This window comes from Cynocephalus volans, chromosome 9 (genome assembly GCF_027409185.1).
Source record: "Cynocephalus volans isolate mCynVol1 chromosome 9, mCynVol1.pri, whole genome shotgun sequence".
NCBI classification, from domain to species: domain Eukaryota; kingdom Metazoa; phylum Chordata; class Mammalia; order Dermoptera; family Cynocephalidae; genus Cynocephalus; species Cynocephalus volans.
In genome coordinates this window covers 66,903,656-66,929,204 of record NC_084468.1, presented here as the reverse complement: position 1 = coordinate 66,929,204, position 25,549 = coordinate 66,903,656, and the positions used below count along the sequence as shown (strand labels likewise).

The 25,549-nt window shown below is 40.0% G+C and overlaps 1 protein-coding gene across 4 annotated transcripts in view; it reads right to left on the bottom strand.

The window, feature by feature from the left end:
- FRAS1 (Fraser extracellular matrix complex subunit 1) overlaps positions 1-25,549 on the bottom strand; it is a 422,531-nt gene that overhangs the window by 234,548 nt on the left and 162,434 nt on the right. For all 4 annotated transcript variants that reach the window (XM_063108769.1, XM_063108770.1, XM_063108773.1 and 1 more), the window contains exons 3-6: positions 23,673-23,780; positions 16,006-16,098; positions 8,254-8,413; positions 6,426-6,559 (exon numbers count right to left, since the gene is read on the bottom strand). In XM_063108769.1, coding sequence (XP_062964839.1) covers positions 6,426-6,559; positions 8,254-8,413; positions 16,006-16,098; positions 23,673-23,780 — 495 coding nt within the window. The remainder of the gene's footprint in view (positions 1-6,425; positions 6,560-8,253; positions 8,414-16,005; positions 16,099-23,672; positions 23,781-25,549) is intronic.

The window sequence follows — 25,549 nt, the reverse complement described above, 5'->3', positions numbered from 1 at the left end:
ATGGTTGGCAGCAAGACTTCAGAGCACCATATCAACACTTACGAAGTCATACTCCTGCTGAGTCACCTCTAAACTCAAAAGTGAAGGTAACCCTCCGTTGGTAAGCTATTAATTATTCTTTTGCATCTAAACATGAATCCACACATGTATATATGTGTGTGTTAGAGAGGTCCTTAACATGAAAAAAAAAAAAAAAAAAACGTTCATACCCCTAGATATCTGGGAATAAGCCAGTGCAGAGAGATATGGGTGACAGAGATCAAATGCCCAAAGAACCCTTCCCTAACTGCCCTATCTCTACATTCTCACCTCTAACACCACCCCTAGAATATCAGGCCATTTGTCTCTTCTGCCTTGTGAGGATTTTCATGACAGTCTTCTCCTTAATGCCAGAGTCAGCTTCTCACTTAGAATTTTCACCATAACCTTCTTCAACAGCAGGAAGGTAGATGAATTAAAGGCAGGGAGGGAAGTGAGAATAGACCAAGTTTCAATGACTAAGAAGTGGTAAATCTTACATGGAAAATAACTCCAGAACAGTTATCTTCACTTTCTGTTACAAGAAGCAGAAAAAGAGATTTTATCATCATCATGATTCTGCTAGTCGTTCTGCAACAATAAGGAGGCCAATGTATTTGGGGTGGAAGGTGAAGTCTAATTTTTCATGGAAATTTTCAGTCATACCTCAATAGTCCTTTAACCCAGTTATATATGATCAGTTGGATTCATGCATTACTAACAGGGATTTATTTCAAATGCCTGAATTACTCAAATTAAATTGACATCTGTTTTCTCTGTTTTAGGTTATTTCATTTCTTTCTTATTCTATATGCAAAGTATTATTACAACCACCGATGTTTAATAGAGTATGTGAAAATTGGTCTTTCATTGAAAACATTGAGCATTTCTTGACCTCAAAAAGAACTCTTCAGTTTAATGAAATTTCAGTGAGGAAGTAAAATAAAGGTATATCTGATGTCACACTATTCAGTAACTCTATTAGAGTAAACAAATGGACTAAGCTTTATACAGTGCTAGATAAACAGGCGCAAACATCATGATCACAAATCTTGAACAGGCACAGAGTTAGTATCAATCCATCTTAGCCACCATGGAGCAGACCCAAACACAGTAGCAAAGACAGCGCGAGTGTATGCAGGGAGGGAGGCATTGCTTGTGCAGTGTTTGGTATAAGGAAAATCATGCTTTCCAATTCTTATTGGCTATACCTAATCAGATACTTTGTTAACAGAAATTGAATCTCTCTTCACAAATACAGACCAAGAAGAGCAGGCAGAAAAAGCATTTAAAGAGAAAATATCCAGGATGCAACAGAACTATATGACTGAAAGTTGAGGTCCCATCTGGGCTGGTGCTTTATAAGCTGGGCTGGAGAGGCAGGTGAGATGGGGAGCAGGAACGGAGATCAGAGAAACGAAATGGAAATGGTTTTTTAATAGCACACTCTGTTGCTATCATACACCTGTCCTATCATTGTGACCTGCATAGATATGTTCTTCCAAACGTACAATCTAATACAGGGGCTAGCAAACTATGGACCCTGGGCCAAAACCGGCCTACCACCTGTTTTTGTAAATCAAGTTTTATTGGAACACAGCCATATCCATTTATTTACATATTGTCTATGGCTATTTTTGTGCCATAATGGCAGAGTTGAGTAGCTGTTCCAACTGTATGGCACACAAAGCTGAAAATATTCACTATTTGACCCTTTACAGAAAAAGATTTCTAAGCCCAGGTTTAATATGGTACCCTCAGTAATCACAAGGGTTTGATACTAAAAAATATGATTAATGTCATTACATTTAAGATATATTCAATTGTTTTTATTGGAAAATTCCAATATTCCTTAAATAAAATTACTTGTGATAAATAAGTTTATAGTGTATTATGGCTGACAGCTCTTGACAAAATTTTGTCCCAATACCTTTGAAGATATAAAAAGAGATGAAAATTCCGCCACCAAAAGGTAGAAATAACAGTCAACCTTCTGCCACTGCCAAGAGGAAGTCCCAATGACCGTAAGACTTTCTATGCAAGCCTAAATAGAAATTGGAACCATCATCTCTTCCCAATTTCCTGCCTTCCTATATCTAACAGAACATGACCTTTGTCCCTCCAACTTGTGGCCTCTGCTGTTTGTGGCAGTCAGAGCACCAGGCCCAGCCATTCACCTCCCTCGGTAGGTTTTCTTCTGCCCAGTCAGAGCCCATAACGTCAAAAAATGAGTGGGCAGTTTGTGTGCTGGGGATGTAGAGGAGTGACAAGAAGCCAGGGGAAGGGGGCCTCAAATGTAAAGGAAAGATCCCTCACAGCAGTGCAAACCGGGATGATGGTTTTTTGTTTCATGTATTCAGAATGTAAGAGGAGTAGGCATGGACCTAGGAAAAGATCTGATCTCAGAACAGCAGAGCTACACTCAGTGAAAACTTGCCATACCCTTGAACTAGGAGACAAGCACATGTCCTAGCATCCGACTCTGGGTCCACTTACCCACTCAGCTTTCAAATAGTGAGGATGGAAAGATTTCTCTTGATCAAGGATGAATAAATAGAAAGAAAGGAACTTGGGGAAAACCCTAAAGAATGAGCTGTAGGTTAGGAAAAATATCTTTCCTTCTACCCATTCTAGGTTCATGGCTGAGGCCCCCATAACAAAAGACAGATTAACAAGAGAAAAGCATACACATTTATTTAACATAGGTTTTACATGACATGGAGAATATGAAGAGACAGATAAGCCTGAGGGATTTTTATAGTAGGTTTGATGAAGAGTAGATAGTCATGGAGAAATATAATAGGATAAAGAATATGACCTAGTGGTAATAAACTGGGGAAACACGGAGGTCTGTTTATTCAGATTCTTCTCTCTGCATCTTCAGAGATAAGGATGCTCCTTTTCTCTGGTTATAAGGAGAGCACCATGGGAGAGGGGTGGGCGGAAGGTTAAAGTGACCTTCCTGATACTGCCATTTCCTCAAATTCCTTCAGCGTAAAATATTCAATATGCTAAGGTGCCATATTTCAGGGCAGCATTGTCCTGAACCCTATCAAAGAGAAAGCAATAACATTCTGAAGATTCAGAGGAACGGCAGACTTTTGAACACTATTTACTATAGGATCTAAAAGAAAAGTTTAAAAGCTATTTTGCAAGATCAGGAAGATATAAGAATATGCGGGTCTTTATCAAACAGAAGCAGGAAGCAATAAAGAAAGAATAAACATGGTGATAGAAAAGCAGATGAACCAATGATAGGAGAAATACGGAAGAATTAAAAGAAAATTAAAGGAAAGTTGTCAACTTAAAATCAAAACTGGAGGTAGTAAATGTAAACTTAAACTCTCCCCATATGCAGAGGAAAGACACAAAGTGAAAAACGATGGGAGAGAACATGACTGATAAGAGGAGAAAGAGACAGGAGCAACCTAAATGTCTTAGATGTTTCTGGAGAAGTGAGAATAATTGGAACAGAAATGATTAATCAAAGCCACAACTGGAAAAAGCATTTCAGAAACTGGAATACAGTCTGAAAAGACTCCACCAATGGTCTAAGCAAAATATGCAAAAAGATACCTCACCCAGAAACAGCGTGAAAGATGCTTGAATAATAAAGATAAAGAATCATCCCATAAGAATGCAACAGAGTAAAACTAGGTGCATATAACAGAATAGAAAGCAGATGGCCCTCAGACTTCTTCTCCCTGTCACTAAATTCCAAAATGCTGGAAAGGAGACTACAGGGTTGGGATAGAATGAGACTATAGTCTCTCCAAATGTTAGAGCCCTCCGAATTGTCTTTCATGTATGTGAGGAACAAGAAAATAATTCTCAAACATTTGGAGGCTCAGAAGATATACCAATCATCTATCTTTCTTGAAAAGATATCCAAAGATAAAGTTCAACTACTCCTATTAATCAACATGGGTAAAAAAACAGGTGGTAAAATCATCAGAAGCAATTCTCATCAGACTGAACAGACCATGTTAGTGAGCCTATGGAAACACGGAGGGGTCATGGCTCTGTTCACATGGCATCCGGACAAAAGCTGAAGGCTGGCAATTTCAGTATGAATTAACACCCCCTCATTAAGGTAATAACCTCTTACTTGAACATGGGGATTTTCTCCTTTTGTTGGGGATTATCACCAATTTCTAAAATGTGACTAGAACTATGCAAACAAATATATCCACATTGACCTACTAAAAGATTGAAGTGAAATATGGAAAAAAATTTTTATCATGACCATTTCAAATGGTAGAAATACCTGTGATCATTTTCCTTTCTGCTTGCCTGCCCTTTCCAAACTTTCATTAATGAGTACAAATTCCTTTTGTAATTAAAAAAAAAAAAAACCCTTACATTAAAAATCATGGGAATTTTTGAAGACAAATTATAAGTTTTTCTAGAGCTCAAGCCCTGGAAATACATTTCTACTGATGAGCTTATATCTTCTGTATATTTAATGAACTAATGCATACAAAATATTTGAAATCGTGCTCAATGATATTGGCAAATACTGTTATTGTGATTATTATTATAGATAAATCTTGTGTAACATCATTTGAGGAGAGAATATAGCATAATAATTAAAAATATGAGTCAGGCATGGTCTTCTGAGGTAGTGAGGCAGAACTACCTACATTAGAAGTGCTGACACTTCCTAACTGTGTTACCTTGAACAAGTCCCTTACCCTCTCTGTACCTCAGTTTTATCACCTGTAAAATAAGAATGATAAACATAGCTTCTACTTCACAGCGCTGTTAAGAGAATTACAAGGCTCTTAAAATTAATGACTGGCACATATTAAACACCAGTGATAGTGGTGGTGATGGTGCTAGTGATGGTGATGGTACTAGTGATAGTAGTGCTGGGGTGATATGTTCCATCCATAGCACTACTTCTATAGCACCCCTTTCCATCATCAAAACACCCAACATTTAATAGTGACATTAAATCAAGAAAAATCGTTCTAAATGATCTGACAGTTGGGTTTAAAAAAAGTCATAGCAAAAATATAAACTTGATGCAAGAGTGATTAAAACCAATCTATTTCCAAGTCTTCAGAATGCCTGTGTATTGATTAGTTCTAGAGTATGGTACCAAATTTCATCTTTTTACCTTAATTATATATATCAGCTCAAACTATAAGGGAATACTGTGCATGAAGCTAGAGTTTATGTTTAATTTTTTTATGAGAAATAATACTTCTAATTATTTCATCATCTGGCCCCATTATACGCAGTGTGTGGTTAAGTTTTTGAAGATTTAAAGCAGAAGATTCCCAATAGGATAATCTCTCATTCCTCCTCTCCACCTCCCTTATTACCCTTTCTACACAAGGGGACTAAATTCTGGAATATGCTCAATCAAAATACCCCAACACTACAGTGTCCTCTGAATGCAAGAGCAGTACCAAGAAGCTCATTTGTAGACTTAGAGCTAGGACAAGACTTTGTGATAAATTGGGAGATGAGACATGAGCACAGTAGTTGGTGAAATGTGGGTAATATAATCTAGTCTTTCAATTAGATACATTTTCCCTTTATTTGGCATTTAGCATTTCTTGTCTAATTGCCTTTTGTCTGCCTTTAAAAATATTGCCCAATTGTCACAATATGCCATGTTATTGATTTTGTTTTATGTGACACAAAGTACTGCTCTGTGTCAACTGAATGTTTGCTTCCAGCTTTTTCTTAGATCAAAAACAAACTATTTTTTGACTGGAGGCAAACTCCTTTCATGGCTATCTGTCAACTGCTATGGAATATCCATAGGAGTCCCTGGAAGAGTAAAATACTATAAAATACCATGTACACCACATTTATTTGTAATTGATTTTCTCTTCTAAATTTGTATGAAGAGTCTAATGTTTTGAAAATCAGATCAGCTTTACATGAAGAACAAGATCCCACTACCTTAAACATCCCCAGAGAAAATCCTTTGATAATTTGAACCATTACCCTTTAAGAATTAAATGGTGTACATCTGGATAATCACATTCAAAGACATGCATACATCTTTAAAAAGCTGACTATACCTATGAATTGAAAAATAATAACAAACCTGATCATATTACTACATTCACCAGATATTTACTTTAACAGTTTTTGAACATCTGCAATTGGAGCCTGAGGCCTCCTTATGTACACCTTTAAGGCTCGGTTTCATTATGCAACAATTAGCCTAAATGACTGGTAATTGGATCTATCTGTAGCTTCTAAGGGTAAACGAAATGTCTCAGAGGTGGTCTCCAAAAGTACAGTACTAGGAAAACAAAGCAGCCTTTGCTTCTTGTTTCTAGTACTTCCTAGGTCCACCTGACATATCTCAGAAGAGACTCCAAGTTCTTGAACAGTGATGTTAACAGCCTGTGAAGGATGCATTCAGAAGTTGACTTCCTTACCTGGTTACAAAACAGAGGCTGGCACTGAGCTGTGAAGCACTGGGCGACCCCATTTCTACACACACATTTGGCACACTGGCTCAAGTGCCAGTCCTCCCCATCCTGAAACACATGGCCTTCGTAGGAACAGGGTTCTGGAAGGTCAAAGAAAGAAGGATTACTGGGGATTGTATTTGCTGATCCCAGGTTGACTGCATGGGTGTGCAGCCAGTGCAGTCATACAGGGCCCTGGCAGTCAGGGGCCCAAGGCACAGGAGGAAGCCCTGTGCTTGGGGTTTCATGCTCTGCAGTTTCTATCTTGAAATCTCTGAATTTGTGTTTTCCAAGTGAAGTCTGGTGGGGCTTGGAGCCTTAGCTCATGCATGGTCCCCTCCCACTGGCTTCCCGGGATGGGTTCTCAGCTGCTGCTCCCCCATCCCTGCTCAGTGAATGTTGCCACCCTCTACCCACAGTGGGGACCTGGGTGCTAGTGCCAGGAGGGTGCATTTGCCCTGTGCACCAAGTCATGGCATGGGACCTGGGGTGCCTATGAAGGGCTCCACTCAGCCTTTGAGTACAGCCAGGCCGAAGGGAGTACAAAATTACACAGCAAATAAAAACCATGACAGGCTGAGAGACAGAGAGAGACCACAGAAGCAAAGAAAACGCTTTCCCCCACCCCTTGCTTTTTGAACAAGAGATCCTGCGCTTTTACAAATTATGTAGCTGGCCCTGGCTGATCCTCCAATTTCTCGAGGCAAATTTCTGCCAACATGTTTTTCTCATGGATAACCAATGAGAAAGCTTCTTAAGCCCTCAGAAAAAATCCCACAAACTCAGACAACACACTCCCCATGACACCCCCCAACTCTGTTGTCCAAGTATTTTCAGCTATTCGGCCCAAAGCATCTGTTAGTCCTTTTGTGGTGGGTGACATCTGAAATGCATGAGGCAGGCATTCTACTTTTACCATTTCCTGAACGTACTTTTTAATTCCTGGAATGGTTCTGCAGGGTCAAGTATTGCCAAGAATGGAATAATTGGGGATCGGGAAAAAACAAGGGAACATTTTAAAGGGAAGAGGCAAGATTAGAGTGTAACTTCCAGGTGCTATTAAATAAAAGGATTCTAGCTACTACGTGTCACAAGAGGGCATAATGCAGCAATGACAATTTACCACAAAGTATACACTATTTATTTATAAAGATGGAAGGGGACAGATATCCCTAAAATGCAATAGCAGGGGTAGGTGGCATAAACATGGATTCCAAGCAGAGGGCCTGAAAGCCTGCCCCTGGCTTGCTGGACAAAAGCTGGGTACCTTGGATTGTAGTTGGGCATAATCTCCTCAGCAAGGATGCACAGAGAACAAATGGAAGACCTGCCTCCTGCTCTGTGTGTTTTGGGGAAAGATGTTACAGCATCTCAAAGACCAGCCAACAGAATCAGTGCTAGCAATTCTGCTGTGTGAAGAACTGATTTGTTACTTCTTCTATCTACCAAGAGGGCAGGAGGAACTACCTTGTCCTTATGGAATCATACCAGTGGATCTTTTCCCCACTCCTTTACCTTTTCAAGAGCTGTGAAAGCAGAGGGATGCATCTGGCCAAGACAAAATAAATAAATCAGTGACTTGCAGAATCCCAAGTTTGGAATGGAGCTTAAAGATCTGTTCCAATTTCATTCTCTGAAACAGTGCCTCCCGCCAAGTGCAAGGCTACATCTTGGTTCCAATGAGCAACAGGGTTTGGGATCTTTGAGCCACACTGAGCAAGAAAGAGAATAGTTGGGGCATTGCCATGTAAACCTTGAAGGCAAAGAGGGTCCCTTTTTACAAATGCATACTCACTCCCAGGGCCCACACAGACTGGGCAGCAGCTTCCTTCAGGGATGAATTCCAGCTCCTGGTGTCCACAGGACAGTGGCGGGCATGGGCGGGGGGTGCACCAGACGTCCCCATGAGTACAAGAGCATATGCTACACGGGGAGAAGGCCCACTCTGTCCCATGCTGTATGTCAGGGGAAAAAACAGAAAAAGGTTAGGGCCAGAATATAAGTTTTTGTTCGGCCAAACAGAAACAAACCTCATACACAAACTAAGGATGGAGCTAAGCAAAGGTGGAAGAAGGCTCTGAGCTTGCAAAGTTGAGAGCAGGGTTTGCAGTGTTCCAAGTCAGAGACCAATTTAAAAACAGACTTTTTTTTCTATTATCCCTAAGATTTTATATTAGAAATTTTCAGAAAAACACAAAAAGAAAATAAAATCATGTAAAAAATTTTATAAAGCCAAAGTTAAATATACACATATATATTTACTGTGTTTTTTATAATGGTTATATCATTTTCCATAGCTCTCACTCTGATTCTGTTTCCTTTCTTTGACTTTAGTTTTCATCCTGATTAGTTCCCATTTTCATTCTCTCTCCCTCTCTCTCTCTCTCTATTATGTCACTGATCCAGCAGACCCATGTGTTACCATATGACTTACCCAATACTAGAAATACCTAAATGAGTCACTCTGAGACATGATGTGAAGTGAGAGGGGCATGAACTCGGAATGTCAAAAGTTACAAATATGACAACTGTTTACGGAAGTTGCTATCAAAGTACGGTATGTTCTCAATAGCAGAATGCAATCATAGTGGCCTTTCACAAGACAGGGGGAAAAATTAGGTGATGAATAAAGTTTTAAGTTTTCCTCCTGCAACGTTTTCTTAAATATTGGAACCTGCTCCCCTTCACCTCTATTATGGCTAACATATGATGATATCTGATTCAGCACAATCATATATGGACTTCTGTTAAAAACATCACACATTCTAGGTGCTTAGTCACCTAAATATGAGTATAATCTGCGGATTACAACTCTAAGTATCATTGAGAAGCACAGAAAATAAGCGTCCCCTTGCTTCTCCACAAACCAGAGTCCAGAACAACTTTTCATCTCTCTCAAACACAGAGGAGCCCTGTCTTATCTAAACAAGTCAGGACCCCTTTATTCTGCAAATCGCTGCCAGGCTGTAAGCGTGCCAGGTCTGACATTATGAAATTGCTGTAACAGGTGCTAGTATTGTAACAATGATAGTGATAGGTAGTCACAGCCATCCCATTATTTGGGAACCAAGTCCTCATCTTACTATCATGATTACTTTCCTGTAGACAGACTTGCTGGGAGTACAAGAGTACAAGAGAAAATAACATACCTAGCACAGAGTTGGACGAGCCAAGCACTTACTTGGCCACATGTACATTCTCAGATCCCAGCTCAGCCCTTCCTGCCTTGGGGACTATGGGCAAGTGACTTAATCTTCCTCAATCTCGGCTTCATTGTCTATAAAAATGAAATGGGTTGACCATATCCCCTTCACGGGGTTCTCAAAAGAGTTAAATGAAGCAGCCTGCCAGAGAGTCATCAAGGGGTGTGGCACGTAGGCACTTCTTCAAGAGTAGGGGTGTGGAGGAAATGGGGAGATGTTGGTCAAAGGGTACAAACTTGCAGTTATAAGATGAACAAGATCTGGGGATTAAGCACCAGTGGTGATGGATGAGTTAATTAATTTGATCGTGCTAATCATTACACTATGTATATGTATAGCAAACCATCAAGTTGTACACTTTCTATATATACGATCTTTATTTGTTAATTAAAAATTGTAAACGAAAACGAAAAGGTGCTCAAGCTTCTCCCCTTTCTCCACTGCATGAGTTCACGACTTTCTTCCCTTTTGCACACTTCTGTGCTGGCTGTGAATAGTAGGAATGGGCACAGATGCAAAGGCCAAGTCCTTGCCCATCAATTTTTACTTGTGCTATAATTGTATATAAAATTTTACATTTAGTACAGCATATAAATGGGAAAGTCCAAAAATTATAGGCTAATAAAAGACAGGGGGCAATTGACCTTTATGCTTAGAAAGGCCTAAGCATAAGAGCAAAGGAAGAACCTGTAAAAGAAAAATTGATAGGTTCTGATGAGTTAAAATTTAAAATCTGTCAAAAATGTGTTATAAACAAAATTAAAAGGTAGATAACAAACTGATAAAAAAAATCTGCAAATTATAAAAACTAAAACTAAACTCTAGTAAACAAAAGCACAAGTAATAAGAAAAAGATAAACATCCCAACTGAGAAAATGGCAATAAGCTTATAGAATGTTCAACTTTATTAATTGCAAAGAAATATTAATTAAAATAAATTAATTTAATAAATATTAATTAAAATAAAAACTGGATAACATTTTTTAATATTGGATATGGGAAGAGTTTAAAACTTATAGTAGCTAGTGTTGGCAACGCTGCAGTGAAATGAGATTCTCACATACAAGACCTTCCCTCGCTACAGCACCTGGTGTAAATCAACCAGACAGAGCCCACCCAAGGAAGTCACACTAGAAAACAGGCTACCCTAGCTGTGATATTCCCACTAGTCTATCATTAAGCAGAGACAATTTAAAACTGAATTTTAATGACTACAGATGTCACAGCTTCAATACCCCAACTTTTTAGATGCTTTGTCTTGTAATTTCACTTTTAAAGTTATCTGAAGAAAATAATCAATGATACACAAAAAGCCTTAAATACAAGGAAGTCCATCTTACTGTTCTTTATAGTGAAACTGAAAATAAGTTTTGAAAACTACAAGCTACACGAATGCCCAATGATAGGGAATCATGTTCTCCATTAGCATGCTAGGAAACTGTTTACAATATGATGTTATGTAAAAAGGCAACATATAAAACACAGCATAATTATGATTATGTTAAAACTTGCATCTATATGTATTATCTATCTATCTCCACTGCCATCCCCTCCCCACAAAACTGAGAGAACATTAACAGTGGTTTTAGAGTCTAGGGATTACTGGTGGCTTTTTTTTTTTTTTTTTCTGTTTCTATACTTTGTATTTCCTAAATTTTCACCAATAAAATATTTGACTTTTGTCACCGGAGAGCAAACTACTATTTAAAATATTTAATAAATCACTTATATTTCTTAAATAAAGTCAACATTGAAGACTATGTATAAAACAACTTGAACTTCTTTATCTTATTAAAAGTCAGGAGACTGCTTCTAAACATCTAGACATTTCACTTCATTAAACAAATGCTTGTTTTTGTTAATACTAAGAAACACTAACTGTCATTTCTAAAACATTTGCAATCAACCACCTTTCAGACAGAGAACGAAAAAAATTAATTAGAATAGCAACCTGTCAATCACCATAGTTTTTCGTCTGTAAAATGAGAGGGCTATATCAGCTCACCTCTTCAGTACTTACGAGATTGCTGATCATGTGAATCTATTATCTGACTCAAGAGGCATAAATTAAACAATGGATTCTCCCTCCAAAATAGGCTTCAGAACTATGGGAATAACAAAACATTCAGCAGGGAGACTCCACTGCGTGGTGTCAGAGCCACAGAAGAAGCTCCAGATGGTGATCCAAAGTGAGCAGTGTGATGCAGAATTACTCCCGCATCTCTCAGGGGACAAGTCACATACGGCCCCTCCCTTTTTGTCACCTACTCCTGCCCCTGAAACAATGACACCTCCTTCCCCAGAGTGTTCTGAGGATTGTTAATACAGGTAAAGCACCCAGCCTAGAGATCAAGACGTTTGGCACATGCCAAGATATATATTATTTCATAGTGTTCTCCATACTCATTTCCAAAAGCATTCATTATCTTTCATAAACACTGTAGCAGCAAAGAGAGTTTTGTAAAATCAAGGAGTAACAGATGCACAAAGCAATGCTCCCACAAGACCCGATTTCAGGTGTGCCATCTTAACCTTATTCATGTCTTTTTGAAAACATGAGATTTTGACACTGGGCAAAAGCAAATTCTGTGGATGACATCTTAAATGTATTCTTCTGCTTAGTTAACTAACAAGTTGGCTTGGCTGTTGACATAAATCTACAAAGGAAAGATAAAGACATAAAGCATTTGCCGGCTTTCTAACAGAACAAAAAAAATAATTTTTCTGCATATAATTTGCTCCTGTTACAAAGTAATGGATCCAGAATAGTAAGTATACCGGAATGTTCAGTGCATACTATAATTACATCCTCTACTTTGAGGAGAGCAAGGCTGTGGAATTCAATATTCATTTCTTCCCTCGCACACATAGATTAGTTCTCCTTTTAGCCTCACAGATGGCAAAGTGAGCAGACCTCTCCCCCCACTCCTCTAGTCAATTGGATTGGGCACTAGGGCATCTCCACCGGCCATTTTATTTTTCAGTGAACCTTCAAACACTGTCTTCTCAGACTTTACATTATTTGGTGCTGTGATTAAATGAGTAAAGAAGAAAAGAAAGGGGATTATTGGTCTCTTCCCCTCCCTTTCACAGGCTATTGGAGGGAGGGAGGGTCAAGAAAAAAGCATTCAAACAAGTCTTTAGAAAAACACATTTGAGGCTTATCTTCCCGGCTGGTTGGCAAGGCTAGGCACAGATCCAAAAGTTAATTTGAAAGTATAGCTTTGGGAAGGTCATAATTGAAATAGCCCCCCCCAAATCCTGGCTGTAATAAATCCATGCAACAATCTCAAATAACCTGGAGTCAGCCCAAAGGGTCACATGTTTTCCTTACTCCAGGAGAGATCTTGAGACTTGTCTTGACTTGCTGCAATGCCAGCTGTATGAGACACTGCCTCCTCTGCTCGCAATGGAGGTCCTCTAGCAAGGCAAGGCTGTTTTATTAAAGAGTACCCTTCCTGCGCAGCCCTGAGTCCAACCCATCCTTGACTTCCCTTCATTTGAACCATGTTCTCTGGGGACAGTATTACTTTAACTGATTCTCTCCTGCCATATTCATTATATTCCAAAGCCTCTTCTAAATCTCTCTCTTAGGAGAAAGCTTGCACTCCAGACCACCATTGCAAAGTTCTTTGAATGCCAGGCTATTTTACAGCTACTGGGACAGTCTCCATAACCTGCCCTATGGGATGCAAGCCAGCAGCTACAGAGAGAGGATTACAGCTGTTCAGCAGGAGAGGAAAGTACTCTGGAAACTGCTTCCTAAACAAGCTGAAAGGGCAAAAAAGAAAGGGCTGCAAGGTTCAGGAAAAAACCTAGTGGTGGAACCGACAAGGTGAGACTCAGAACAAACCAGACAAGCATGTAACCCACTCGAGAAAACGAATGGTACCAAGAAGGATTTGGTAAGAACCTCAGGGAAGTGAGGAAGAGAGAGAGGAAGGACGGAAAGACAAGAAACATAATAATTTTAACTCTATTAAGACTAAAATTAGAAGATTTTGTCTCAACTTTAAAAAAAAAAATCTTCTAGATCTATATAAAGAAGCAGACCACTAGAGATTTCCCCCCCTAAAACTACAGTTCTTGAAAGTCACACTTTTTCTCAGTTACATCAAGTACCAGAAATATAATTAAAACACTTTCTGGGGCCAGCCCCGTGGCTCACTTGGGGGAGTGCAGCACTGGTAGCGCTGAGGCCGCGGGTTTGGATCCTATATGGGGATGGCCAGTGCGCTCACTGGCTGAGCACGGTGCAGACCACACCGTGCCAAGGGTTGCGATCCCCTTACCAGTCAGAAAACAAAACAAAACAACAACAAAAAAATTTTCTGAAGGAGTAAATTTTATAAGTTGCCTATGGGAAAACAATGCATGGACATGTTCTTACTGAGTTTAGATCTCCCTGCATGATGTATTATGGCAGAAGGGATGACCTGCAAGGGAGGCGAGGAGAAAGAGAACCAGAAGGAGGGCAGTCTGAACTCTTCCAGCAAAAGTAGGAGGCCAAGAAGATTTTTTAGTAACCCAAAGCAACTCAGTGCCCTAGAACCACCCATGCACACAGGGTAATGACTAACATGCCCTTGGGATGAGGACATGAAGATGAAGAAGGAATTTACTAATTGTTTGTCTTTCATTCATCAACACCTATTGAGCAACTAATCTGGGAAAAGTTCAGTGCTAAGTGCCAGATTAGGTGAGAGTCAGGGAAGATCATTATAAAGATGTAGAAAATATTGTCAATGTTCTCAGGCATCTTAAATGGAGAAGATTGCACATGTGCACAAATACAACCCAAGAGAGCAGATGGGGTCATTGGAGTGGTCCATGTAAAGATTCACTGAATTCTGATTTCCCAGGCCCCTGGTACCACCCCTTATTTGAGATGTCTGCATTTCCCCCTGATTCTGACCTTATTTTGGGTCCTAATAGCCCCTTTTCTTGAAAGATTCAGCTTAGTGTTTTTCATTAAAATGTCTAGGCCTATTTCACACATTTAACTCCAGTCATTAAGAACTGGCAGTATTTCATCACCAGTCTGTCTTGCAGCACTTTCTACTTCACAGGAATCACCCTCTGAAGCATTTAAAGTTGACACTACCCCCTAAATTACACAGACCAAACAGGAAGCACGTGGTGATGCATGATATGAAGACGTTCCCAGGGTATATCCTGCTTGGCTGTCTTTCAGCAACACATTGTGCAGAAGTGAAAGAGTGGCTTCCTCGTGCAATTAGGAGACAGTGGCTTGAGTAAGGTGATCCTGTCCCACGGGGAAAGGAGCACTGTACTCTCAGAGTTTTAGGAATGCACACTGAATAGCAGCCTGGAGTGGATATGTCAATTCCTGCTAACCTTGCTCTCTCCTGAATGGATAGAGACACTAACTTGGGGAAAGTTTTCTATCAGATGGAAGATGAGGATTAAAGCAGAGTCTCTTTTCATCACATTCAACTTCACCTGCCATCTCAGGATAACATTTAAGTGCGAGTGGAGATGAACTACCTATTTCCATAATTTCTATGGTAATGGTACTTTTAAATCAGGATTTAATATCACTAAGTTAATCCTAAGGGATATGGAATGAAAAAGTGTAATTTAAAAAAAAAACTTGAGGGTAGATTTCTAGGACTTGAGCTCTAAATGAAGGGAAGGTGAGCAATTTTGTCCCCTAAAGGAAATGGGGCCATGCCTACAGACATTTCTGGTTGCCATGACTGGGGGGTGCTACTAGTATCTAGTGGGTAGAGGCAAGGGGAGCTGCTAAACATCCTCCAATGCATCAGACAGCCCCCAAAACAATGCCTAAAATGTCAATAGTACTAAAGTTGAGAGACTCGACTCTAATGAAAAGAGCTCTAACGTGGGAGTTAGAAGAGCAGCATTCCAGGCCAGCATACTTAGTAATATGACACTGGGCAAGTACCTTAAGCTCTTTGCAATTCAATCTTTTCATCTTTAACGTGGGATTATAACATCTGCTCTACTCACCATCTCAGGATTATTTGTAACCACCAAATAAAAAAATGTTTTGTATTACACGGAAGGACATGGTACTTTTATTATTCAGCATCACTTCTTCAACATCAACATTAACCTTCTCAGACTACTCTTTATACAGACACAATCTACAAATATTTACATAGGGCATATAGAATAAATAGGACAGTTTTAATCTCATTCAAGAAACCTAAATGCTCACAGAAAGTCAGAGGGGCTTCAGGTCCTCCACAGCCCAGGCAAAGGAAAAACCTTCTCTCATCAACATAAGTTTGACATTCAGCTTTCCTTTGTCAATGATCTTTAGACACAAAATCAACCTTGGGTCAGAAAACACTTACCGCACGGATTTTGTTTTCATGATGGCAAGATCCCGGAGTCCGTGACACACACTCAGGGCAGCATTGGTTGGCAGCTATTTGAAGCACTTCTCCCTGAGCATTTAAAAGCAGCTCATTGTAAAACAGCAGCAGCAAACACAAAGTCACAATGGTTCATCAGGCCCCAAGTCACCTTAGATGCACTAAATCCCATGAGTTTCCAGAGGTGACAACAAAACACAGGACAAAATGAATAAGAAAAGGTTTTTCTCAGTTAAGATGAGCTTCCTCTATGATAAAACAAACCCTCTTGTGAAAGTAATTTCCTTGAAAAAAAGTCTACATCTTTTCACATGTAATGAAGTTAAGACTTTTTTTCACTAAAAATGCTCCATCTGAGTTTCCCACAAGATAAGTACTTTCCCTCTGTTGGAAAGAGGAAGATTTGGGTGGGGGGGGGGGTGGCAGGTCTTCCAGCTATCTAAGAGGCCTACTGCAGCTGGCAGTGGGGAGCTGAAGTTCTGATGGTCAACTTTTACCTGGGAAGCAGAGTAGAAGGCACATGGGGAGGAGGTTGAAGGACAGTTGTGGGAGGAAGCAGCACTGCTACAAAGGTAGCACATGCACATATGGTGGTGAGCTGGGCAGAATTCCGGGGCTTCAATAAAGATCTACAATGTTTTCAAGGATTCTGTAATTGCAACTGTGTTTCTTGATGCTATCAAGAAAGTGGGCCACCTTCTGATACCCCAGGATTTATTGGGGAGTTGTCACAGGTTAACCACAATCCATTTGCCACTGTGAAAAAATCTATCTAAGAGCTATTAAAAATACAGAACAAAGAGCAAAAGTTTGTCTTTGGGGCTCACTCAGTGATCCTACTGTTAGATCCTCTTATTCACATTGCTCCTTTACTATATGAGGGTACTTCAGAAAGTTCATGGAAAAATAGAATTTGAAGATAATACTAACCTTTTCATGAACACTTTGAAGGCCCCCTTATATATCTCAGGGTTTTCTCAAATCTAGAGATGTGGCAAAATGGACAATGAATGATTTTGACCAAAAACGGCAGGAGACCCTGCATTAGCCAGGAAATCATGACTTGTTCATTGGATAAAAGTCTCCAAAGAATTCAGACAGTAGAATAAAAAAAAATCGTGTTTGTGTATTTGTGTGCATGTGCACATGGATGCTTCTTTTGTTATTTTTGGTTGCTTCCACTGAAAAAAATTGTACCTATAAGAGAATTCTAATTTTATATAACTACATCCACAAGAGTAGATGGGAAATGGGACTAAAATTTTACTTTTAACTCACTAAACAGATAAACACATCAATAATAATGATCACCAAATTCTTCTTAATTGCTTGATAAAAGACAAAACTTATGTCATATGGAATTTTGTAGGATTGCACATACTATACAACATTAATGACTTTTCAAAAAAGTGCCCTCTGAACCTCAAGAGAAAATCATACTTGTCCAATTTTCACTACGACAGTAATAGAAACTAATTAGCCTAATTTTTGCCAAGAATTTCATACAGACAGAAAGTGAGATAAACCAAGTGTTGTTTATATTCTAACATGGAAGTGGGAGCAAGGGAGAAAGGCAGGTAGAATGGAAGACTACAAGGGATTCCCAATTAGTTTTGTTTTATATAAAAACTAATTTTTAGATTTGGCACTCTAAACTTATTTCATAAATGTAATATTCTCTATTTGTGAGTGACAGTGGGGAGAGGGGAGAGGATGGTCCCTAACTTGGGTCTATCTTTTGAACTCCTGGTGGGTCATGAAAGAGGTGAGCTAAAGTAGGAGCAAAAATTTTGCATGTGGGTGCTTGGAGAATAAGAAGCAGGGAGTTCTTGTCACCAAACCATGCAACCCTGAATGTCTTGGTGAGCTGTGGCTGCCCACTGATCCTCCAGGCTTTGTACTGGAGAGCACTGGAAAGAAGCCACATGGACAAGAGACATCAGGGAAGACTGCCAGGGGAGCTGGGCAAGATTGCTTGCTTAGGACCTAAAAGAACCAGCAAAAAATAATAACAACTTGATAATTACAGCTGACACTTACTGAGTGCTTTTTAACAGTCAGGTAGTCTTCTAAGCATGTATATGTATACATACTACATATGTATAGAGAGAGAAACAGAGACAGAGACAGAGAGAGTTTAATTCTCACAACAACTTTATTAGGTAAATACTGTTATTATCTGCACTGAGGTTTGTAGCCAAAACCCCATCGTGTACTGCAATGTTCCTTTGCATGGCAGTGTCCTCTGTGCATATACATTCTCTAGAAATCCCTAAAGAGAGGATTAGTTCTGACAGGACTGGGTTAAATATTCAAGGTTCTAGATGCCTTTGTTTTCTTTGTCTCAGTCTTTCCGTCTGTGTTTCTGTCCCTATCTATTAAGCTAGCTAACAATTCTATATGGATATAGTATATAAATATAGAATACATTATATGTGATTATAGGATAAATAAATGAATGATAAATGATAATCAAAAATATCTTTCAGAATTTTCATTGACACTAGGATACTTCCAGTCAAACTATGACCAAAATGTAAATAGTAAAAGGGCTTCAAAAGCATAAAAAAAAGATAAGAACCCAAGCTATTATTAACAATAATAAGAATTTAGGATACAATGGTGATTCATTAACTTGTGCCATAAACTAACGTAAATATACCTCAGCAGATCTGAATAACGCAACACATGCTTCTGAGAAACACAGATGAAAACTTTGTAACATGGTAGAGCAGAAATTACACTGGGCGATGAGCCAGGACCTCTTGTCATGGCCATGCCACTTGCCAGCTCTGTGTCTTTGAGCAAGTGACTAAACCACCAAAATTCTGTTACTTTGTCTATAGAATGAGAAAGTCTGGCTAAATGATTTCTAAAGTTCCCTTCTAGCTCTGTGGAAACACATGATCTTGGACTTGGAAGGGTTCTTATGGTTGGACCATCTGGTCCAGTCCTCTCACTTTACAGACAAGGAACCTCCTTCCTTATAGTTCCTGTTCCCTGGTTACATCTTTCTTCCTTACTACCATCAATCACCAGTTTGTTGATCACTCCCTCATACACACTCTCAAAACACTTGGCACCTGGATCTCAGCTTCTTTTCTACCTGGTGTCTTGAAATCACTCTGGACAACTTCAATGTCCATAGACATGAGCAGTCCAGCATTCTGTCCTTGCACACTTTTGGCCACCTCACTTCAAGCAAACCTCACTTCTGCTACACTGGAGCTTCCCATGGCCATGGTCAAACTTGGGACCTCCATATCCCAAACTGCCACACACCACACAACTGGGCTCCTGAGCCTGAGCCTCCTAGTCTTTAGCTCTCTCTCCCCTTTCCCCACTCTCCTGCTCATTTCCTTCAGACAGACCCTCAAGCACGTTTTCCTTGCAGTCATTCAGCCCCAGTGGCCTCATTCTCCTATTCGTCTTAGCCTCGACGCCCACCACTCCCTGCATCTTTATTGTTTCTCTTCACTAACACGGCAAAGTACCAATCCTGGATCTACCCTGCAATTTGCCTCATCCTCTTTCATACTTGACAGGTGAGAATTGCTGAGCACATCTTTCCTCAATGCAGATTGGTTCCATGGGTTCACAGTCTCCTGCTCTTGTATGTCCTTGACACCACCCACAAATGCTTTACCTTGACCTTGGTTGGTCCTTTCCTCCCCTCAGTGACAGCTCTTAACATTCACTACTCTCTTATAACACAACTGAACCTCAAAGTCTCCACAAAGTAAGCTCATTAGGTATGAACCATGTCAGTAACCTGTCCCTTTTCTTACCCACAAATTTAAAAATATCTATAGCCACCCATGGCTCTTTCTTTCCATTCCTAGGGAATAAAATTGTCTCCTCACCCCCAGGCCCACCCCATGCTCCACATCCCACACTCTCTGTTCTTCTCTAGAAACCACACCCGTTTTAATTCATTTACTCTGTCTCTCTGTCTCTCTTCCTCCAAAACCCTCATATCTTCAACTTCTCTCTCTAGTTTGAGTCATTCCCCTTTCCCTCCTAAGGTGATCATGTTTCTCTAATGTCAATATCAAAAACTAGAAAACAAAACAAAACCCTCTCCCTCCCTTTGCATGGTCATTTCACAGATACTGACTCTGTGCCTCCTGGGTGCCACACACTTGCTGTTTGATGGGCTGCAATAGTGAAGGAGACAAGATCTCTGCTCTCAAGAAGCTAAGAGTCTGGAGGATGACGCAGACAAACAAAAAGTCATTTGAGGTCTGGTCAGGGGTATGACAAGGGCAACCACAAAGCGCGTGGGCAGCACACAGGAGGGCTTGCTTGCTGTGGATGCAGAGGTTGAAAGAGACTGCACAGATGTGATGTTGTCTGCCTCATGTCCCACTTGCCTCCTTACCCTCTCAGCCAAGCTCTCCAAAGAGCAGCTGCTCCTGAGCCTTCCTTCCCCACTTTCCGCTCTCTGCAGTGAGGCTTCCACTCCCACCACTCCACTGACACCAACCTCAGTGTGGCCACCCGTGGCCCACATGTTGCCAAATCCAATGGGTCATATTAAATTGTTCCCCCATTTGTTCCCTTCACTGTGATAAACACTGCTAACACAAACTCCTTCTGGAAATTCTCTGCTCTCCTGGTGACCATAATACTGCTCTCTTCTTTGGCCATTTCTTACCTTTTAGCTCTCTGACCATGAATTCTTAATCTTCTTAAGCTCCGTCTTTTATGCTCACCTCCCCTCAAATGACTGTGTTCCCCCAATTCCACATGATCTCATTAATTCTAAAGGTCTGATAACACCCACATCATATCTCCACCCCTGTCTTCTCCCCAGAGCTTTAGATTCACTTATCCAGTTGCCTTTTTGACATATGCACCTGGCTCTTCCATGGACACTTCAAACTTGACGTGTTCCACACTGAAATCATCATTTTTTCCAGATGGGCTTCTTTGCCTCATTCTCCTGCATGCTCTATATCAATTGGTAACTCAGCTAACCAACCAGGCAACAAGCCATAAAGATAGGAATCATTTTTCCTTTTTCTCTCCCTCACCCTCCTACCTTCATCCAATCCTGCTGATTTATCCCCTAAATATTTATTGAACCTGCCCTTTCCTCTTGATTCCTATATTACCAGTGTTCTAATTCCGGTATTCATCCTCTCATCTGGATTATTCTCATGGCCTCCAAACTGATCTCCTCATTTCCAATATTATGCATTATCTTTGAAAACCCAGGGAGATCTTTCTAAAAGAAAAGCTGTCATTCCATCCGTATGCCTGAAACCTTTATTAGTATTCTATCATCTTAAAAACAAAATTCCAAGCTCCATAGTACAGCATACAAGGCTTTCCATAACCTTGAACTTACTAACTCTCTAGCCTCATCTCTCATTCATTCATTCATTCAGTTGGTAAAAAAAATATTTATTGAGCACCTACCGTCTGTCAGGTGCTATTACAGGTGTTGAGGATATACACAGAATAAAAGAGACAGTAAATAAGAAATATCAGTAAAATATATAGTATGTCAGGTTGTAGTATAGTGTCAAGAAGAAAAATAAAATATGGAAGAGGGATACAAAACGTGTGATGGAGGGTGGAGATTTGCAAATTTGAATAAAATGGTGTTCAGGCAAGTTTTAAAAGAAGTAAAGGATCAAGCCTGGCAGTTTCAGCCCTAGGGGTCTTTGCACTTTGCTGTTACCGCTGAAATTGCTTTTTCTCAGGCATATACATATATACCCAGGGAATAGCAAGGAGGCTTGGTGTCTGCAGCAGAGTGAGCAAGGGAGACAATAGTAGAAGATGAATTAGAGGGGTACAGTAGTACCTTAAAGGACATTGTAAGGAGTTACTCTGAGTGAGAAGAGAAGCCATTGGAAACCATTGGAGGGATTTAAGGGAAAAGCAGCATGATCTGACTTCAATTTTAATAGAATCATCTTGGCTGCTAGATCAAGATTACATTGAAAAAGGCAAGTACAGAAACAGTAAAACCAGTTAAGAGGCTACTGTGAGAATCCAGGCAAAAGATGAGAATAGATGAAACCAGAGTGACAGCAGAGAAGTTACATTTGAAATGTGCTATTTTATGAAGAAAGTGCTGGGGACCTGCTAATGCACTGGATATGGCACGTAGGAGAAAGTGGGGAGTCAAAGATGATGCTACGTTTTAGGTTTTGGGAGTCACATACGGTCTACATCACAACTAGACAACTCTATCTTAGTGCAAAAAGCAGCCGAGGTCAATACATAAACAAATGAGTGTGCCTGTGTTTCAGTAAAACTTTATTTATGAACACTAAAATTTTATTTCATATAATTTTTATATCACAAAATATTATTCTTGATTTTTTTCCAATCATTTAAAAATGTAAAAATCATTCTTAATTCATAGGCCATACAAAAACAAGCAGCAGGCCAGATTTAGTCTGCTGACCCTGGCATAAAACATGCTTAGTTTTCAGCAGTGCAATCCATGCCTTCTAACATTCAATCCAGGGCTTCTTCTGTGACACCACAGTTACTCATGGGAAGTGGGGGAGGGCATTTTTTCATGGCCTTTATGTCAACAGCTCAGATTCAGACATGAGTTACGCAGCAAGCTAAACAGTGACTTTGTTTTTAGAAGTATTTACTCCATAAAACAGAAAGCCCCATAATATACAACAAAATGTTGTCATAAAATACAACAAATATAAAAATATTTACCAGCATGTGAGGTACTCCCAGCATCTCAGAAATACACTCACGCAGAAATTGAGGAATACCCTTAAAGGTATGCCTTTACTTCAATGTTAAACAAACAGAAGCTTATTAGCATTAGGTGGTGTAAAAACTCAAGATTAATTATTGGGGAGGGGGGAGGAGAAAAGTAAAAAAGTACACTGTGCTTGTGAAATTGACAGAATGCTTTTTTAAAGAAAATAAGTGGTCTTCTCTAGGGAGTTTCAAATGTTCAAATTTAAAGCTTAAGCTTTTTAAAAAACTTTAAAAAGAAAAGAGTCAGCACCTAGAAAATAATTATTCTAACAGAACAGATGTGTAATCAGAAAAAAGCTGAAAATTTTTAACAGAGGGGAAAGAAGGAAATACTACTCACAGACTTGGTCAAATAAAAGGAGATTTTCTGAGTCAAAGACTTTTCTGTGTTCTGAAGGGAACCCAACGGTAGCGTGACAATACAATTAGTGCAGGCCCAAATGATGGCTTTTTGAAAATCATTTTCAAGAAGTCAGTCCTGACTTTCAGTCCACTGAATGGTCTGTAAGTGTTGTGGTTATCAGCAGATTTAGCATCTGTCAGAATTGGGGTAAAATCTCCAGGCAACAGTTTATTAATTGCATGATTATGGTTAAGTTGCTTAAAATATCAAGGCATCACTTTCCTTATCTGTAAAGTGGGGTAAAGATTCCTACCTCCATAATATTAAACTGGGTAACACTCATAAGACCTTTATCCAAGTACCTAGTCCAGAGTAAATGCTCAATAAATGGAAATTAGGATATTATTAGATATGTGTCAAAATTCTCTTCTATATTTCATAAAGCTTCCAATTACAGATTGGTATAAATGTCAAAAACAGATGACTAAAAAGATGTAAAAACCTGACCCTTTACTGACTTCACCAATACATTTAGGATACAATTAGGATACCATACCTTCTCAAAGGCACAACGAGGGTTTCTGCAAACAGCAGTTTTGCAGATAACAATATCACCATGGCAACGGCAGTTCTGGCATGAATCAGGCTTCCAGATTGTGGCATCCTGCAAAGAAGCATACACTCTGATTTTAAAACTGATCAGTCAAGGTATGAGCACACAAAAGCAGCACCATCAATAGCCCCACATTGTGAACAATTAAAAGGCAAAGGAAGTCACAGGCACACCACACACAGTACTTGCTGGGCACTGATTAAACCCCGAGAGGCAGTACAAGCAGTATAATCCATTTCATAGAAGTCAACCCACGTAGCCAAAGACAAGGGCATGTGGCAGAGAGCTGTCGATATCCACAGTAAAAACCATCGATTGGCCTGAAACCTCAGGAGGACAAGCTGCTCCCTGACTTCAAGTTTCTCTTTACTGTTAACTAGCAGAAACTATCAGAGCATGTTTAAAGGAAAATGACACATTGAGTAGCACTAACCAGCATCCTAGATATTAGCATACTGCCACTAGATACCATAAGCACCTCAGACTTTATTTTCCAGCTCTTCGCTACTACATGCTCTAACACTCATCAGAAACAAGGATTTGAGGAAGCAGTTCAGTTTTTAAAGACAGATCCACAACACATATGTTTTGAGTGGCTGTTATGTGCCCAGCGGTGTGCTGGGCATATTGGGGCATAAACGAAACATAAGAATGGACACCATCCATAAGGATCTCAAATGATTCTGGACCATGAACATGAGAGAATTAAACAAACATAAATTGAACAGAAAAGTGAACCTGGGCTCAATGAAAGGTCTCAGAAATTTCTCTGCTGTTTCTCACCTTCCACTATGCTGAATTCGCATTTCAATTGTGCCCATTTTGAGGTAACTCTGGGACCAACTATCTCTAGATCACACAGAGGCCTATTTCTGTTCATTGAAAGGCTTCTCTGATGACTTTGAACTGCAGCAATAGAGATACCGCAGGCTGCAGTGAAATCCATTTTCCCAGAGATCCCTTAATCCAAATTCCTTCTCAATATGGGTTGAAAATGCTAAACTTCTTTTGAGAATGCCGTCCATGTTATTCGCTGCTTTAAAACTCTTCCATGGTTCATCTTTACCTCTGAGCAGATAAAATGTAGACTCCGTAATCCGATCCTTACCTATCTACCTGGCCTGGGATGAGACTTTCCTCTCTCCACAACTCGGTCAAGCCATTGGACAGCCCCAGTCTCCCCTCACCCCGTCTCACATCCCTCTCCTCCTGGAATCCTGACTCTTCCTGGGATCCCAACTCTCCCCTGACTTCCCTAGAGAGAGTCTGCAAACAGCACTCTTTTTTCAAGCCTCAGCCTCAGAGGCACGCCACTCCTAACCCGTAAGCTCCGCTCGGCTGCGGCTCTTCGCCATTCCTCTGCGACCCCGCAGTTTCCTGCACGCTGTCATGCTTTATTGCACTCATCTACATTCCTGTTAGTCTTTCCGGACCAAACTGTGAGCCCCATGAAGCAGAAACTGTACTTGGCCTGGCATACTGTAGATCCTTAAAAAAAACCAGAAGTTAATTCAATCATGCATCCCTCAACAATGAGGATGTGATCTGAGAAACGCAGCACTAGGCGATTCTGTCATTGTACGAAATGTATTAAAAAAGGGAACAGCAATGAATTTTCCTATTATCTACACTGGCCACTAGCTGCATGAGAGCAGACCTTCTAATTATGTTACAAAGTCTCTCCATGCCTCCCTTTCCTCATCTGTTAAATGGGGATTAGAATAATACAACCCCCACAAAGTTATGAAATTAAATTGCAGGTATGGATTGTGCCTGGTACTCAGGAGGCACTCAGTGAGCATGAGCTAACTGTTATTAAC